Source organism: Rhagoletis zephyria, unplaced genomic scaffold (assembly GCF_001687245.7).
Source record: "Rhagoletis zephyria isolate East Lansing unplaced genomic scaffold, Rhagoletis_zephyria_1.1 Rzeph_scaffold_00361, whole genome shotgun sequence".
Taxonomy (NCBI): Eukaryota; Metazoa; Arthropoda; class Insecta; order Diptera; family Tephritidae; genus Rhagoletis; species Rhagoletis zephyria.
In genome coordinates this window covers 165,965-186,371 of record NW_016157445.1, presented here as the reverse complement: position 1 = coordinate 186,371, position 20,407 = coordinate 165,965, and the positions used below count along the sequence as shown (strand labels likewise).

At 33.1% G+C, this 20,407-nt stretch overlaps 1 protein-coding gene across 1 annotated transcript in view; it reads right to left on the bottom strand.

The window, feature by feature from the left end:
* Positions 1-20,407, bottom strand: part of LOC108359232 (uncharacterized) — a gene marked incomplete at its 3' end in the record, with an annotated part of 264,353 nt that overhangs the window by 93,393 nt on the left and 150,553 nt on the right. The window contains exons 6-7 of the mRNA XM_017610986.1: positions 15,187-15,414; positions 2,253-2,389 (exon numbers count right to left, since the gene is read on the bottom strand). Of these exons, the coding sequence (XP_017466475.1) occupies positions 2,253-2,389; positions 15,187-15,414 (365 nt within the window). The remainder of the gene's footprint in view (positions 1-2,252; positions 2,390-15,186; positions 15,415-20,407) is intronic.

Below are 20,407 nucleotides of genomic sequence, written 5' to 3'. Positions count from 1 at the left end.
AAATGCGTTTGGGTGCATTTGCTATTTAGATTGATTGTCAATGTGTGCCAGTGCTTTTTTGGCCGACAGTGCTGAGCAATAAACAATAGAAATATATGTAGGCATTTCCTGTTCAAAACATACATATTAGTTTCAAATTCAAAATCCTGTTCAAATTCATTCAGCATGAGAGTTTTGTCTGTCCAGCAATATTATTCATAATATGAGAGAACAACTATGATCTAAAGTGCACTTTACTTAAGGAAAGTACAATGACTAGAAGCAGAAAATGTAGTTATTTGATAATAAAAAATGCAATTTGATTTTTTTTTTTAACATACAATGTGTATTGGGGTAGGAGAATACATACACATATAGTTCAATGAAAAAAAGGTTCCAGGGCTTGGCCTTGCCCTCGGCCACGGGATTAATTGCGACTTATTGAACTGTATTTAAGGTAGAAATATTTTTGTTAAATTAGCGGCACCCTTGAGAGTGCTTTAATTACATTACAAATACTTATCTATCGTCAGTAAAAAGCATTCAAAAGATTTTGCAAAAAAGTGACGGGCTTTTGAACTCCATGTCGATAGTAAAATCCCTGGTACACCGACGGTTGTGTATAAGAAATTGGGGAGAAGGATAATAATTGACATGCAACGTTTTGCAGTGTCACCGACGATATGCAGTTTATTAAATATTCAGCTTTTATAAACAAATATCAAACATCAAAAAACAAAAAACAAAATGTAGCTAAAACCAGGAAAAAAGGCATTCCTACTATTTCTGCCACTAGGGTATAGTTAAATTCACAGTATTCACCAGAGACCTCTCATCCCAAAGATTCCCAGAGCAAAAAAAGTTATGCAAATTTATTTAAATTTCTAAATTTCTGCAAATTTTTGTAAAACATAAAAATTAAAACTATTCTGAGTAACTTTCCAATAGTTCTAGAGTTGCTAAACAGGAAAAAGAAACTTCTTCAAAATTACACCGAAAAACAAAAACTTTTTTTATTTAAAAAAAAAAAATGGAAAAAGTTGATTTTTTGAAAAAACTAAAAATTAAAACTGTTGAAGGTAGTTTTTAATGGTGCTAGAGTTTCTGAAAAGCAAGTTTTGTAAAATTAACTGGAAAAAATTTTTTTTCGAAAAAGTCGAAAAATATAAACTTTTGAATAGTTCTTTTTAATAGTTCTAGAAATAATGATAAGGAAAAAAGCAGTTCTGCAAAATAACACCAAAAAAACAATTGTTTAAAAAAGTCGAAATAGTTTAATGTTTAAAAATAATTAAAATTAAATCTTTTCTGAGTAGCTTTTCAAGTTCTGTTTTTTGTTTCCTTTACAGGAACTCTAAAACTATTGAACAGTTTTTTAAAAATCGTCAAGCCTGCCAAATTTGTATGAAGGAACCCATAATAACGCAGAGCTAGTGCCAAGAAAATCGAATTTTTTGGTTTTTGACAGGGCGTTTCGTATTTAAGTTCGGTGCTGAAGACAGAAATATGACAAAACAGAGAAATAGGAATAGAGAACAAAAACGGGAAAAGGTCCAAAATTTTACGCGTTTTTTTTTTATATAGGGCTCTCTGCCACTCAATGGCGTCAGAAGAGGCAACACTTAGGCTCAAATTTAGCGATGGCTGTTAGGCTTTCGGTTTTAACTGATGAACAATCAATCGATTTGAAGCTCCCTGTTATTTAACGCAGCAAATATTTAGAGCTTTTACAAAGTGACATTCAATAGTGTAAAAATATAAGCAGACACACAAATAACCGAAATTACCCACAAATGCTAATTTCACTTATATAATTCAATTTCATGCTATCGATATTATCCTTTTATCGCGAATGCACATACATACATATATCGCTTCCGGTAAACTGATTAAAATTACGTGAATTTTTACACTCAAGCTCACACATTCACAAAGGCTATATTATACAACACACACACACACACGTGTAAATAGGGACATATGTACTTATTTACTCGAATGTAAATGCCACGCTTGTAATTTTCACGTTTTCCGCACATGTGCGATAATTTTCAGCTGACTCAACAACAGTTCATCAGCGGCGATAATAAATGAAAAAACAAAAATTATGGTTTCACGTTTTGCTCACAGCACTTTCGCACTTGTCATTTACGTTTAAATAAATATTTCGCACATTTATACAATGGCAAATAAAAGTACTCATCACAATTATAATGCAGCAATAAATGATTGTATGGTTATGTATGTATGCATTAATGTATGTTCGAGCTTACCTTGTAGCCTTGGACGTATTGACACGTGCACCATCCTTGTACCATTGAAATTGCATACGCGATGATCCTTGGGCGGTGCATGAAATTATAAATTCACTGTCTTCACGTATCGCTGATTTTTGATTAATTGTCAATTCCTGTAAAGGGAAAGCGAAAAGGGTGAAAATAGCGAGCGTTGGTTTCACAATGAAAGTTCATTTATAGTCTTTTATATGGGATAGTTGACCTAAATACTTAAATAGGTGAGTAAATATTGTTAAGTAATATAGTCTATAATACAGACCATAACTAAAAAAGCAAAATAATTAAGTATCTACGGCTGAGTGGAAGATCCACCTATGATATTCGCAGCCGATTCGAAAACGACCTACCTCAGCAAACCTATCTTAGACAACTTTTCAAGAACGTCCTATCTCAGAATTTGGTTCAAAAACGCCCTACATCAACTGAAAATATATTGAAAATATGTTGAGATAGGGCGTTTTTAACCAGAATTCTGAAATGGCTGAAGGCCAAATTTCGAAATAGGACGTTCTTGAGAAGTTATCTAAGATAGGGTGTTTTCGAACTGGCTGCATGTATGTAGCTTTACTGTTAAATTTCCTCGAATTCGAGCTCAACTAGCCACCGACGTAAAATCCTAGACCATATCAGCTGACGTATCCTATTTTATGGGATTCTCGTGTCAACGAAAACTCACCACCACACGACACCACGGTGCCGTTGCCGTATCTACTCTCTCTCTCTCTCTCTCTACTCTATCAAGAGCAATTTTATATGTTGGTACGAACGGCAAGTACGGTAGAGCGCTCCGTCGGTGACTGGTTGAGCTCTATCCCGTCATTTCATCTGGGAAGAGAACTACGTCTACAACGAGACTAAACTGAAGAATTTTTATCCAAACTGAAGTGTAGAGAAATTTTTTATTTAACGGCTGTCTCATCAATGTCTGGAGAGGTTTTAATTGAAGTCAACAAACGAGTTCTGAAGATCTTCGCTATAACGCCGTGCGACAGTGAATTTCACACAAAAAAAGTCAACATATTCGCGAAATTAGTGGCCAAAAATAGTGAAAATGCATTTTTAGTTTTTCTCTTTGACGGCAAGATTTTTTCTAAAGCCCTTTGAAATTTCAAATAAATGATTCATAAAAAATATTGTCGATCGAGAATAATAATAATATGAGTACAAAAAAAAAGAGAAAATTATGTAGAATAAAAAAAATATTAAATTTTTTGGTGAAAATGTCCTTTTAAAATTTTAACCTTGAATATCCCTGAAAATATGCAAAATTTCTTTTTAAAAATTTATATCTTAGGGACTAATATACACATGACCAAACCACCAAATTTTGCCCTTCTAACTTGATTACCTATAAAAAAAATAGAAATAATTAAAACCCAATTTTCAATACATATTCGTCCTTGTTAACAAAAATTCTTTATCTAACGAATTTATGCTTTCTTTCTTTTTGAAACGCACAAGTTTGGATACTGAAAAATGAGAAGCGCTTGGTCTGGTCGAGCTTTTACAGCTGCGATGACTATTTTTCAGGACCCACGTGACTAATAATAACGGAAGTAGCAGCCTTAAAAAGAAAGCTTTTTGAGTTACATAGCGTTACAACGTCACTTTTGAGGCGGTCGATGTTCCGGAGGGTATTCTTCAAATCCCCGTGACACTCTCATACCAAACGTGCCTTACAGCGGATTTATTGCAACCTCTACGTTACAAAATATTTACTTGGCTCTGAGCATTTCCATTCTCTACAAATCGCTCCACAGTGCACAGTGGCCAATTTTTGGTGCATTCGTATGCATAACCTTATATTGTTAGGAGGGCTCTACTGCGTATCGTTATGAGACAACAAGTCGATTCTCTTAAGGCATTTAGTGTTACAGGAGATCGAAGTGACTGTTGCTAGCAATTCGCTCTAAACTTTTCGTAAATAAGAGTTTTCGTCGTTGTTAAAGTCGTGGTATTATCTTTAAAAAAATAACAGTTTTCAAGCATCCGCTCATGGACATTGTAATCTAGAGTATGTAAAACATTGTCACGCCATCTAAAAACTGACGTAAGACATAGATATTCACGGATTGATTTTTTTTTGTTTACTCATTATAATGGACTAGGAAAATAGTTACGAGAGTGGTCGATATGGGCGGTCTAATTTTCTTTTTCATATATATTGAAGTTTTTCCCATCCACCTTGGTTAAAACCACCTGCCACAAGCCGCAACTGTAGTTTGGACATCTGTTTTAATACGCGATTCTTAATTTTTTTATGTTTAAAAGATTTAAATTATGTAAAAAAAATAATTCTGTGAAGATTTTGATGTTTTAAAGATTGGATGTTTTACTAGTAGTACTATATATTAGAGTGCTCATCCATGGACCTCTCATTATTGAATGGGCACCCCTGCCAATTGGGTAACTTTCCGAAGAAACCCAAGAGTCAAGGAATAAGGATATTAAAAAATATCGGCTGCTTGTATCCTCGGCCTCCGTCATTTCAAGTTTACGTTTAAACCCACCAAAACTAAATCATAAACTGTCGTCAGATGCCATTAAATTATTATCAACTGTTGTAAATGCGGATGCGGAATTGCCATCAGTAAATATAGATACGAGCTTGGATACTTCAGATGACTGCGAGTCTGACGGTGTATAAAATTGTTATCTTAAAAATATATTCCTGTACCAACAAATATGTATGTCGTGTAAATTTGAAAATCAAGATTTTTAGAAACAAACATTAAGACCTCGTTAGTGTTTGTCCGAGCTTCTGTTCCGATTTGTGGCGTGCGCCTTGATGTTGGCGCACAAAGGGGAGGGACCAACAGTTTTACGCCGAATCCGAACGGGGATTTTATTTTTATGAGAAGCTGCTCTTCGTTTCTGAATACACTCGGGGGTTTGCCATTGCCTGCCAAAGGGCGACTTTATTACAAAAAACTTGNGTATGTAAAACATTGTCACGCCATCTAAAAACTGACGTAAGACATAGATATTCACGGATTGATTTTTTTTTGTTTACTCATTATAATGGACTAGGAAAATAGTTACGAGAGTGGTCGATATGGGCGGTCTAATTTTCTTTTTCATATATATTGAAGTTTTTCCCATCCACCTTGGTTAAAACCACCTGCCACAAGCCGCAACTGTAGTTTGGACATCTGTTTTAATACGCGATTCTTAATTTTTTTATGTTTAAAAGATTTAAATTATGTAAAAAAAATAATTCTGTGAAGATTTTGATGTTTTAAAGATTGGATGTTTTACTAGTAGTACTATATATTAGAGTGCTCATCCATGGACCTCTCATTATTGAATGGGCACCCCTGCCAATTGGGTAACTTTCCGAAGAAACCCAAGAGTCAAGGAATAAGGATATTAAAAAATATCGGCTGCTTGTATCCTCGGCCTCCGTCATTTCAAGTTTACGTTTAAACCCACCAAAACTAAATCATAAACTGTCGTCAGATGCCATTAAATTATTATCAACTGTTGTAAATGCGGATGCGGAATTGCCATCAGTAAATATAGATACGAGCTTGGATACTTCAGATGACTGCGAGTCTGACGGTGTATAAAATTGTTATCTTAAAAATATATTCCTGTACCAACAAATATGTATGTCGTGTAAATTTGAAAATCAAGATTTTTAGAAACAAACATTAAGACCTCGTTAGTGTTTGTCCGAGCTTCTGTTCCGATTTGTGGCGTGCGCCTTGATGTTGGCGCACAAAGGGGAGGGACCAACAGTTTTACGCCGAATCCGAACGGGGATTTTATTTTTATGAGAAGCTGCTCTTCGTTTCTGAATACACTCGGGGGTTTGCCATTGCCTGCCAAAGGGCGACTTTATTACAAAAAACTTGTTTGTTTCTTATTTTTTGATGTTGGTTGGAAACTGGGCTTGAACCCAGGCCCTGCGGAATGATAGATTATATTGCCAACCGCTACATCACATTGTATAACAAAAAAGCCGAAAACATGACCTATTTTACTTAACTACCTTAGTTTTGCTAAAAATCTGATTATTTTAAGCGTACACAGCAGTTATTAGGGATCCGCCATTTTGAATTTCGAAATTATGTGGTGAAATTTAAAACCAGCAACCAAAATTAAGACGAAATTGGCCACTGTGCAGTCGTTCAAAACTGGCACTTGGTGTTCATAATTCACTGGAGCCTTCATTTTTCAACCAATTTGATATATAAATATACATATTTTTTTTAATAAAAGCTTATAAAACTAGCAAGAGACCACTAGAGCCCGATTTTTGAATTTTTATTTGTGTCTATTAAATTTTTTAGTGCAAAGTCGTAATTTTGAAGAAAAAACGAAAAAAAAATTTCATAAGAAAACTTTGAAATTTTAGAAAAGAAATTAACAAAATTAAATTAATTATTAAATTAGTTTTTAGAAATAAATAATAAAGTGCAGGCTGCAAGTTGCAAAGAGGTCGAGTCGTTTTTTAATAATTTTTTTCGCTAACATTTCGAGCACATCAGCAAGCTAAATGGGAAATAAAAACGTTTGTTATATTATTAAAAATCAACGCGAACTCTTAGCCACTTGCAACTTGCACTTTATTATACTAAAATTTAATGATCTATAAAACGGCGTAGCCAAAATTTTTCTGAAAACAAAAAAAAATAGATTTTGATGAAAATTTTTCACAAAACATTTTAAATTTTTTTTGTGAAGTTTGTTTTCGACTTGAGGGAGCCCTATTGTTTTCAAGTAAAAATAAAAACGTTTGTTATATTATTAAAAATCAACGCGAACTCTTAGCCACTTGCAACTTGCACTTTATTATACTAAAATTTAATGATCTATAAAACGGCGTAGCCAAAATTTTTCTGAAAACAAAAAAAAAATTTTGATTTTGATGAAAATTTTTCACAAAACATTTCAAATTTTTTTTTTAAATTTGTTTTCGCCTTGAGGGAGCCCTATTGTTTTCAAGTAGTTTTATTATTTAACAGTTATTAACAGGAACAGGAGAATCGATTTTCTTTAAAAGTGCTACTTTTTCTGCACTTTGCACTAAAAAATTTGACAAAAACAAGTATAAATTCAAAAATCGGGTTCAACTGATCTCTAGCTAGTGTATCAAATTGGTTGAAAAATGAATGCTCCAGTGAATAATGAATACTAAATACTAATTTTGAACCACTGTGCGCTATAAGTAGATATTCTTTGTTTTGCAAGACTGCTCTACATATAAATTATATGCATGACCTCCACCGGTATATGACCTATGCATGTATGATAGCCTCGAGCACAATCATTATAACAATACATAACAAGCCATGCATTGCTCTTTCATAAAAATAGCATACCTGGAATAAGAACAATAGAAGCGCTTTCAGTTTAAAATACTGCAGCGGATGCCTTAAAAATGAATAAATAAAAAATAAATAGAAATTGCGCTCATCTGCTGTTACCACAAGCCGCAATTATTTGGCAATGATTACTCAACACGGTGGGCAGGAAGCGAAGATAGGTTGCATAAAAATGTCGACAAAATCTGAAAGCAGGGTTGTATTTGTTGATATCTTAAGGTTAAGAATCCGCTTAAATTGAAATCCTAGCTGCTCCTGTTTTAAAGATATCCACATTTTATATACTTCTGATAGGATATATTTGCAAAAGAGGAAGGCGTACTTCTCGATAATTAGAGCATATTTATACGAAAAGAAATCTCATACAAATCTGTTCCCCTTTTTTAACTCACTAAAACGGATCAAATCAATGTGAAACATTTTCATTTTTTCCTACCGAAAGAATAATTGATCGAGATTTATTGGGCGCTACCGGTATACAACTTAGATAAAACACCACAATTACCTTTTTCTGTAGCGTGAACTTTCTCATTACAAACACTTTCAATATCGCAATATATGTATGTATGTATACAATATTGTATGCTATATAATACGGTAGTAATTTTTTATTAAAGGTTTGTTGCTATAAGCAAGTAGCGCAGGCAAGTCGCACTGCGCTTGTGCAAGAAATAAAAATGCTCTAACTTAGGCCAACGATACTCCTCATAATAAGTAAATAAATTCAAAGCTTGTATGAGATTTATTTTGGTATTTATGTACTCTTCTGTCAGGAAATAATGACTATTGTACATCCAGAACACAAATGCGATCATAAAGAAAATCGCATGAAAGTATGCGCTTTGTGTGTAGGGCTGCCAGACGTCCCGGTTTTCCCGGACATGTCCCGGTTTTAGACTATTTGTCCCGGTGTCCCGGTCCAACCTTAAAATGTCCCGGGTTTCATTTAAGTGTCCCGGTTTTCGATTTGATTGCACAAATTTTGCTTAAAAATGACTACGCTGAGAGAAAAAACGCGTTGTAATATTAAGAAAAATTTTATGAATTTACTGGGGGAAATAACGCATAGTAAACATGAATATTTTTTATTTGATTATCGTTTTGAAATGTTCGTACTTAAAAACAATACTTTCATACCACGCACACGTGGTGTTGAATCAAACTGAACATTTGAATGCACATTTACATGTCTGGCTGTAGCTGAGTGCACGAAGATGCTTGCCACAATTTGCTAATTTCCAGAGCGTCAGGGTTCAAATCCCATTACAGACAGCATGGAATTTAAATAAATTTTTTTTTAACTTAATTATGAAAAAGCATCCGTTAAGTGCAAAGCGCTTCATTTTATTATTGGCGTATTTCAATTGAATATTTCTATACTAAATACTAAAATTTGTATACTTAAATTATTACGAGTTGGGTTGGTGCTCTTTCATATGCGATTTTTTTTTTAAATGTAGCACGTTTTGCATAAGCAATAGTTGATGATTAATATAAGTATGTACCTAAATACGTTAAAATGACATGCACAGAGTTTTACAATTATAGCAAAAGCCAGAAGTTTTGAAACAAGCTCACAGCAACGAAACAAATGACTGATATTTTAATGTTACCTTGTATTTATTTTTTTTTTTCGTGAAACCTAGATTACTTATAAGTACCGTGCCGTACAAAATTATTGGCTCGGAGACACTTTCATCTGATCACAATTTCTAATCAGATCTTTTAGAAAAATGTTTAAAATGTAGCTTTTGAGCCAATTAGTAAAGTGCAAGTCTGAAGTTACCAGAAAATTTCGTTGATTTTTTGCAATTATTTATTTTTTGCTGACAGTGTCTTCCACATACAAAAAAATGTCGAACATAGTTTGTATGGAAGAAACTCTCAGTAAAAACAATACCAAATATATTGCCTCGTTCAAAGCCATGAGCAAAATCGTGAATACATGGTTTTCCGCAAAACAAGCGGATCTTAGTAATTTTGATAAAAATCTTAACGAACTCCGCACAGCTTTGAAAAGTACTGGAATTTCTCAAACTGTCAAAATCCATTTTATCCTTAAACATTTAAAGCAATCTATTTCATTCTTGAATAACGATGGTTTAGGATTATGGTCCGAGCAGGCCGGGAAGTCAGTTCATAGGGAATTCATTAAATTCTGGGATAGATTCAAAATAAATATGATTGATAAACCAACTTTTGTGAGTCGCCTGAAGAAAACTGTAATGACATTTTCATTCCAGCATATATAAAAACTTAACTAAATAATAAAATATTTAAATACTAAAATGTGTGACTATATTATATGGTAAGCCAACAAAAAAAATAAAAGGAAACAAAAAACAAATATAAAAAAATAAAGCAAGAAAAAAATATAAAAAAATAAAACCAAAAAAAGAACAAAGAGGTGCAAAGTAAGTTGCCTCTACGTGGTGCGCCTTGGAAACGATTGAAACCGGCTAAAAACTTACATAAACTTATATTTTCACATAATATATATACACACATTTACTCACACATACATTGTTGAATATTTAATTCACAAGGATGTTTTTCTCTTTCGCAAAAGTCGGTCCTATCATAACTATGTAAAATGTGGATATCTTTAAAACAGGAGCAGCTAGGATTTCAATTCAAAGGGATTCTTAACCTAAAAATATCAACAAATACAACCCTGCTTTCAGTTTTTGTCGACATTTTTATGCAACCTATCTTTGCTTCCTGCCCACCGTGTCAATGCTATTATGCTGCAGGCCAAGCATGCTGCTTCACAATTGAGTGTGTAACCAAGTGCTTACGTTAATATGTGGCTTTGCAGTAGCAATGTGGTATGTATTCATTAACTGTTTATAAGCGAGTGTCCTTGCAGATTGTTGGTCAGAGATATGTATGTATCGTATGTACATATGTACGTTAAATAAAAAAGCATATGCTTAAATATGGTTGATTGATCGATCAGGCATGTAAAAATTGCTAAAGAATGATACTCATTTATGGAAACAAATACGGCAAAAAAAGGCTATATGTATATAGTAAAATATGCTGAATGGTAAATTTTAATGAGTATATTGTTTATAGATTCATGAATAATAATCATTTGCATGTACGACATGCCGCTGCGGAAGATACTACCTAAATTTATTCGCAACCTATCGATAGTATATTTTGAAGCTTAATATAAATACACACATACATATGTATGCATCTATATGAGGGTTAGTTTATTACTGTTTTTGCCTCCGCAAGTGTGAAGCTGTTAAGTGTCGTTGCACAAGGTTGTCAATAAGTGAGCTCATGATTTTTCGTTTTATATAATTTGATGTACAATCTGTAAAACTAGCTAATTTAAAAACAAAATATAATATTTGAATCGGGAGTACAGGAAGCCCTTAAACTAAACTAGAAGATACACCGATGGCTCAAAACTTGAAAATGGAAAAACTGTAGCTGGTATGTTTGGACCGAATGTTAAGAGATCGATATCAGTCGGCAGTTATCCCACCCTTTTCCATATAAGGAGTAGCACATCTTCTAAAAACATCTGCATTATGTGGTACAGTCAGGCAGCCTTGCTAGCGCTGAAGTCCCACACAATAGCATCAAAACTAGTAAATGACTGCTTCAGCACTCCAAATGCTCTTGGAATCAAGAACACAATATTACTCGGCTTGGTGCCAGGGCATGAGGGCCACGTGCTACCACAATACGCCATGGCCCGGAACCCTTTTGTGGGCTCACCAAAGCACACTCAAGGGAGGTCATAAACAAGTGGGTGGACAAAAAATTCCACAGGCCACAGGAGTGCACATCCGGGACAAACACAAGTTAAGCGGTGTATCTGTCTACCACAAGAAGCTTCAAAAAAGTGCATACATCTAGGAACGGAGGACTTTCAACCTGTCACTGGATACTTCACACGGGACATTCTACCCTGCGTTTGTCGTTTCCTCGAGCTGGACGAGTAAACCCCACATCCTTTGTAGATGTGTTGCTCTCGCTAACCGCAGACTCGCTCACCTAGGTGGCATAACATTGGAATATAATATGGTAAAAAAAACCCACGGAAGATCTAGCCTAAATTAAAAGCCTTTACGTAAATATTGGGTTGGGGGGTCATGCAAAATAGAACACCATTTTTATTTTAGTTTAAAAAATCTGCACTTTTCCCACAGTGCATAGTCTCATAAATATTTCGTATTTTTATGCGCATTATTTTTGCATCTTTTTATTTACATTATCATTTTCATTATCGTTTATTTTCCTACTCAGGTAAGTGACAGCCATATGAGTATTTTTAATTAAAAGTATTGAGTGACAGTTGTTAAAATGCGCGTAAAGTAAACGAGTGCATGAATATTGAATGCCTGACACGTTGGTGGCCTGTACGCAAACAACATATGTACGTAGATATAAAAATATCTGCATACACCCCGCGACAAAAGATAGCACATCAATATTTTTGCCAGTTTGACTACTTTTCTTTTGATTTTTTAAGGTTCATTATTTTTATATAGAGGTATTTATCTAACAAATCCCTACTAATATTATTATAAATCCGAAAGTGACCGATTGGTGCCATTCAGCCCAACTTAAAATATAGGATAGATTTAATCTCGATTATACGAGGGGCGTGGCACCTCCCATAAAACGGAATTATCATACCGCATATCGTATCTCAAAAAAATATTTTTTGATAGAGTATAGGAGCTTGCTATAGATACATATATGTATATAAAATCAATTCCATACCCATGGAGGAGGGCTGCCACCTGTTTAAAAAATCAAATTCGACGTGACTTAAGGGAATAATTTATTTGAAAATTATATTAAAGAATGGATGACAAGAGGCTTAAAAAAGTTGTAGTTTGAAAGTATTTTGGAAAGGGTTGGCACCTGTGGAAAAGCCAAATTTAAATTAATAATTAGCAAGCTATCTGAAAAATTAATATATATATATGGGTGCTAAATGAAAGATTGCTAAGAAACCTTCAGATTGAACATTTCAAATATTACTGAGGTGTTTTACAAACGTTGCCACTCGTTTAAAAATTAAATTAATTTTATTCAAATGAATTATTAAAATATGGCTATCAACCGAAAAGGTTTTTATAAGGGTTTTAGTTCTAAACTACATGTAGGAGGGTTGCCACCTGTTTGAAAAATTAAATTAATTTAATTCAAATGAATTATTAAAATATGGCTATCAACCGAAAAGGTTTTTATAAGGGTTTTAGTTCTAAACTACATGTAGGAGGGTTGCCACCTGTTTGAAAAATTAAATTAATTTAATTCAAATGAATTATTAAAATATGGCTATCAACCAAAAAGGTTTTTATAAGGGTTTTAGTTCTAAACTACATGTAGGAGGGTTGCCACCTGTTTGAAAAATTAAATTAATTTAATTCAAATGAATTATTAAAATATGGCTATCAACCAAAAAGGTTTTTATAAGGGTTTTAGTTCTAAACTACATGTAGGAGGGTTGCCACCTGTTTGAAAAATTAAATTAATTTAATTCAAATGAATTATTAAAATATGGCTATCAACCAAAAAGGTTTTTATAAGGGTTTTAGTTCTAAACTACATGTAGGAGGGTTGCCACCTGTTCAAAAATCAAATTATTTGATATGGTTTGATAATTGGAATATGCATCACAATATGGACGTCAGACAAGAGGGATTTATTAGGGTTTTAATAGAAAAAAATTTCGAAGAGGGTTGCCACCTGTTTTAAAAGTCGAGTTTAAATTAGAAAAGTTCATCTTGAGCATGTAGAGTTTTCTGAGGGTTTTAAATGTAAATTCGAATACAATTATATTTTAAGTTTAGTGACTTATTACAATCTAGGTTTTAATCGGAACAGTCTTGAAAAGGATTTATTTCTAAGCAACATATGTATATCAGGGACTCCACATATTTGAAAATTCAAATTCAACTTGAATTATAGGAATTAACGGTTTAAAAAGTAAAATTCAAAATTTTCAATCATTTCAAATAATTAGTACAATGTGGGTGTCAACCAAAATGATTTTTAAAAGGCTTCATTTCTAAACTACATGTACATAAGTATGAAAAAGTATCACAAGAGAGAGGTTTAATATATGTTTAGTATGAAAATATTTTGAAGATATTTAAAAAATTTAAAGTCTCCTGATTTTCGCATATTTTAAGTATGTTGAGCTTAATTAAAATAAATGGCATCTAATGTAGCACGTAGAAATTTCATATACTCAGCGAAGCGGGTGAGAGCGATCTAGTACCATATAAATCTAAATTTCTGGCTTTGTACAAAAATTATAAAAATTCCACAAACTATACTTTTATATAAAAATAGTGAACCTTAAAAAAAGCAAACGAAGTGTAGTCAAAACTGGTAAAAATGTTGATGTGCTATCTTTTGTCGCGGGGTGTACATGCGTGTAATTACACAGATGATCTTTACACCCCGCTATGTGTGTTGCAAATTAAAACATTTTCTCTTTTGGTAAGTAGTGAGAGTGAGTGCAAAGTGTTAATTGATTTTTTATCGCTTTCAGTGCTTTTTTTTATTTAGCTCCAGTATCGTTTTAAATAGCAGAATATCCTTTAAATGGAACACTTATGAATCATCTGACACAATGATAGATGGCTGTGATGTGTTAAACCACACATAAGTACATTTAAAAACATTTTGAATGGCAAATTTATTTATTTTTTTTAATTTTCAAAAAGAGTGGAATTAATTGCGATTTAATCTACAATGCAATACACCCATTAGAGTGAGTGTTGCTTTTTTCTCTTTTCGTTGGCAATTAAAGGAATCAAACGCCTGAATCTATGCAGTGTTTTAGTAGCTTGCGATATGAATGATTCAATCCACTCCGTATGTAAAAATATAGGAATATCAGCAAATCTCATGAGTTGTTTTTTGTCAGTACCTTCTCTCGCCAAAAACAAAAAAAAACCGCTGAAGGATTCTTTTTTTTTTAATAACTTTGGGAAGTTTTCAAGTAGAATGTTCATCTTAGAGGCAATGAAAGCTGGCATCGAATACAGCATACCTGTGAAATTTCAAGAGCGTGCCACCAATTAAAAAAAAATGGCAGCATGCGGAATATCTGTCGAAGCTTTATTGTAATTTTTGATATTTGACGATTTTTTTTTTCATTTTAAAAGTTTAAGTTACTTCATATTGCTCATATGCGCTTTTCAATACATTTACAGATACTTGCTGCTTTCCATGTTCTTTGGGATACCTTTATTTGCTGCCTGCTCACGCACGCGATATCAGTTATAAATAATAGGTGTCAATACCATAGCTATCTAGACAATAGGCATAGCTTCCTTTAATATTAACAAAAAAGGTAAAGTACAAAATGAGTCCATGAAGATAGTGGCTAGAAAAAATGTTGAATGGCTCGAAGAAAAAGTGGCCAGGGAACTAATTTATTTAATTCCAGAAAAATACGTGTAGGGGTTTACGCCCACTCTTCAGCACCTTAATATCCCCCGTCCCCCACCGTGGCTTTAATTTTTACAGCATTAAATTACAGAAGGTGCCAGTAACACATAAATTTGTTGACTAAGTACTCTAATACTCACCAATAAATTCAACGGTGGGTTTTCATCGAATAAATGGTAATTCGAAACGAGTGTAATATTTCCAATGCGGCCACGTTCTACCATACGAGTAATGGCCTCACGTATGCGATTTGAATCGCCTTTTACACCGAAAAAATGAAATGTAATATCCAAGCGATCTGTGCTATTCGAAATCAATTCCAAATCGCTAATTTTGGTGATATTGAAGTTACGTAGAACGCGCATAAGCTGCAAAGAGAAGAAGAGAGGAAATTTAGTAAAACAAAACTTTGAAGACTTTTAAGTCAAAAGCTTAAAGGTTTCTCTTTAAAATTATACTAATAATAATATTTTCGATTTTTTAGTGCACATTATATGCGCATAATATCGTTTTTTAGTGCATAAAATCCGGGCCCTAATGATTAAGTTCCGAGTTTTCTTTTGCCACTTAGCAGAAAAACACGCTAAATATATTTGACCTAAAATTCTTTTTTATTTAACCATTTTTTAATACTAACGAATTTTTATTGGTCGCCCCATTGCATTTTTTGGTTTTTTTTTTTTGGGTTTTTTTATTGTGAATCTCCTGCTGATAAACAGAGTTTTCTGGTAGAAAAATATTAATTTTTAACTATTCTATACCATTCTACGAAAAGTTGTTTTTTCCCCTTATAAAATAAATGGAAACTTTGGGCGCTTTGAGCGACCTCTACATATTTTTTATGTCTTATTTTTTCGGTATAGAACAATCCTATGGATGAGAGCATAAAAATTCCGACTTTACTTTTTCACATGCATTTTTGGACCACCCTAATATACGTAAATAGTATGAATACGTTCTTATATAATTACATATTTGTTTTGTTAATTTTTACTCAAGCCATCTTACTGTTTATTGTTTCATAAGTGATATAAAAACTATTTTAATGTTATTAGTTTTTTAAATGATTTAATAAAATTGCAGTATTCCGATGGAAAAAATGCCTATCTCATTATTTAAAATTTCGATTCTCAACTGGATCAAATCATACAGCATGTTGAGAGTTTGGCGGCGATTAAGCACGGAAGCCAATTAAAAAAAAAACACACACAATACCCGAAATAGCTGCTATAACTTCCACCGCTTAGACTTTGTTGCTTTTTCCATTTTTCCTAATAAACATAATCGTGGTACAAAGCTCAATACGTCCCGTTTCTGTGTTAACCTCGTATCCGCAATAGAATCATTCCAAAGAATGTAAGAAAATTGCCTATTTTCTTCCACTAGGATATAATAAAAGCACTTTTTACTTAGTATATCTGGTTCTACTAATAGGTGTAAGCACTAACATTAAGTTTTTGTTTTATTTTCAAATAGTGCGACGCTTAAACTTTAGTTATAAGTGGTAACATTAGTTTTCCAAAAAAAAATATAGATACATGGTTAACGCAGAAACGGGACGAATAGCAATATTAAGAAAACAATACCCTCTTACCACATAGCACTCGTAGTGCTTATAGGTAAATAGGTAAATATTTCCAAATGCCACCCACATTTTAATGCCCACAATCCCAATTTAGATTACCTTTGACGTAAATCAAAATTGAACGCAGCAATGCTTTCAAACTTGTCAACTCCCAAGGCGACAAAAGGACCTTAAACTTATAAAAATTCTAACTTTAAAGAATTCATAGGAGTCATCTTGCGGCAAAAGTAACAAAACGAATAAAAGAGTAGATAAAATAGACAAAATAGTAAACGAAGCGAAGGAAAAACATCTGCATAGCGGTAAGTATGCAAGGGTATAAGTATAAAGCACGCCCAGGAGAGTTTTTAAGCATTCACAATCATCCGCCACCCACCCGCTTGCATGCAGCCAACGAATATTAGCTATCTCACAGTTCAACGCTTGCAAAGCGACACATCTTCAACGCAGTATTGTTGTATTCATTTTCGAAATGAAGGTAAACGTTTTAAGATCATCTATAATCATTTACATAAGGATAAAGTCCTAAGGATAACAGCAAAAGAACTACGAAGATGAAAGGCGAAATGCAGTTAGGCAACCAAGGTGTTGAGTTTCAGCTTTTTGAGAAGAAGGAAGATACGAAAGCTGCGTTGTGGCTGATACGCTGAAAGTAGGTGAAAAGTGTTGCTTGAAAATCATAAAAAATGGGTGGATGGCGACGAAAGGGGGGTACAATGAAAGTTTAGAATTCATTTCACGTGGCCTTATAACAAATGTAAGTAATTTGGTGTTTTGCAAATGTTTGCAGATTTTATGTACATTTCGTAAGATGTATGCAAATGAATGCAAAATTTATTCATATTCGTTATGCGGCAGAGAAAACGTAGTTTTTTCTGAATTTAAATAGTTACATATATTTTCTCCGCATTTAATTCATTCACAGACAATAGGCGAAATACAGCTGTAGTGTCGAAATTTAGATTTTAGATTGCATTATAGTAGCTTGAGTAATTAAGAAATTTACTTGATTTATGATTTGATTAAAAATAAATTTTATTTGTAATTGGATAATTGGATAAATAATAAATAACAATTTATTTGTGATTTGATTCTTTGACCAAATATAAACTAAAATTTATTTGTGAATTGATTCGTCGGACAAATAAAAAATAAAATTTATATGTGATTCAATTCATCAACTATATCAAAAATAAATTTTATTTGTTAGAAAATCGTGTTTGCGTTACATAAAAGAGTTTTAGTTGGAAAATCACGAATCAAATTGATTTGCTCGACAAATGAAATCACAAATAAATTTCTTTTTTTTATTTGTCCAACGAATTAAATCGCAAATAACTTTTACTTTTTTTTTACTTGTCTGACGAGTGACATCACAAATAACTTTATTCGTGATGTGACTTTTCGAGCAAATAAAAAATGTATACTAAACGGGATTTGATAAAATTTTTAACTTCAGAAATCAATTCTACTTTTGGATTGCGGATTTTACAAAAATAAAATTCAGTTTGAAATTTTGACATACATTACATATGCGTCACTCGTTTTTTGCGCTGCCTCAAAAAGTTATAGCCATAAAAGCGGAAAAATTATTTATTTACCAAAAAAAAAAAAACCAATTTACCTTTAATTCGTCCTTAGAATGTGGTTGTTTTTTAATAGAGTTAAAAAATAGGACCAATATAAGTTTTTTGTTTAATATAAAATATTATTTTATTTAAACCACTTCATCTCGTTTGTTTTTTTCCTCTTTTTATTTATAAAATGAAAACGATTTGAATTTAATGAAATGTTAGTTTTCTAAATTTTCCCACGTTTTTTTTAATATTTCGTGGAAAATCAGCTTACTTGTCACTTACGTAGAGCTCAATAAGTTTCGATACATTGATCTGTCAAGGTGATGTCGTTCGTAATAGATTTTCGGGGTGAAGAATAATAGACTACAAAAGCTTCTAATGAGCTAAAAGTAGAATTATTGCTGTGCCAATGAAAAAACATATTTTCGTAAAAAGCTTACGCGGTCATGTGCTACAATATTGATACCACAACTTGGTTTGTTTTTCGATTAGGAACGTTTTGTCCTATGTATAGACAGACGAGTATCAAAAAAGTCAAGGTTTCGGCTGTCAATTGAATTATAAAAAAAAAAAAAACGAAAAAGTTTTATAACGTACTTTTTTTTAAAAACGTTTATTATTTTTAATGCCAAGACACTCACACTCACACAAAAGTGTTCAGGCCAATTTTTTTCCCCGATTTCCACTTGTCTCTTGATGTGGCTTCACAAAGTATGGTACCTTCAATTTAGCATTCATCTTATATTGCAAATTCTTCTTCTAATCAAAGCGACTAGTTTTAGCGTAAGATATCCTCGCTTTCGTCTTTACCCCTTAAATCTTTTTATTTTATTTTGCTTGAATTAAACATTTTTATTTTTTTAACGATTTAAAATTATAGACTTCGTATTTCAACGTATTAACTAGCACTTTAATTGCCTCAAAAGCATCTTTCTTCACTTTACTTCACTTGCCTCGCACTCATTTAACTTTCCTCCTCAGCAAATTGCTCAACACTTAATTTTTGCTTGAATAATTGCTTTGCCGTTAAGTTGACGTGCCGTGCCATCTTGCCACATTTCACAGCACCTAAAATCCATAGCATCTCAGCGTCTACTTAAAACTGACAACCCGCTGCTACCGGTGTTTTTCCCACCTTTCTTGTTTACTCGTTTTTTGCTTCGTCAACATTTTGCATTTTTCTCTCCGCTAATGCACTTGTCGTCACCTAGCCATGCTGCAGCCAAATGCAAAATAAGAAAGTGTGGGTACACATACTTGCCGTTGAATCCATTTCAGCTTTTTCTAAAAAAAAAAATAAGAGTTTTGTTTGCTACTTTTTATGTGGCATGTCGCTGGATTAAATGCACCAGTCAAATGAAAAATTGCGGTTTTTGCAAGCGAGTCAACGTGACGCGATGTCGAAATAATTATGTGCATGTATGTGAGTATGTATATGTATATGTATTACATTAGGTTCATGGCTTAAATGCTTGCTTTTGCTTCAAGGCAGCGAAAAGCCAAATGTTTGGGAGCGAAGCTTATAATGTGTTAGATGAGTAATTAAAAATGTCTTGTGTGGTTGCAGTGTGTTTATGTATGTGTATACTCACTCTGTGTGTGTAGCACAAAATTGATTATTTATTCACTCAGCTTTCATCAGAGGCACACAGGATGCGACGATGGCTGGCAGTCAATTGCCAATGTTGTCGGGGATTTATTGCGGGTTCATTAGAAGTTACATTAACGGAAGCATATAAGTGGATACTTAAGCACTGAAATGGGTAAACATATCAAAAGCAGCTGAAGAGTGAAAAAGTTGAATGGTCAGTGTGGGAAGAAGTTAAGGATTAAAGTATGTACAGTGACGAGCAAAACTGTAACATGATGTAACACTTTTTATTTCAGCCACCGCTATCTTTCATAGTTCTAACGACTTTCACACTTTTGTTCTATATTCTTATTGGTACATCCCTACTCCCGCTCTCATAACGATTTGAGGTCAATCCAACAACAATAAAAAAACCTGGAGACAAAAATGAAAGTTAAGGCAAATGTTAAAGTTTTGCACTCATTCTCAGTTTTGCATTTTACAGTTATCTTTTGCTTAGTTGGAAGTCAGATGACTTTTTTCTGTATTGTAATTTATTCAAGAAGTGATCACCAATAAATAATATGGTTAATCAGGAAACATAAATGTAAATAATAGATTTACTGCGA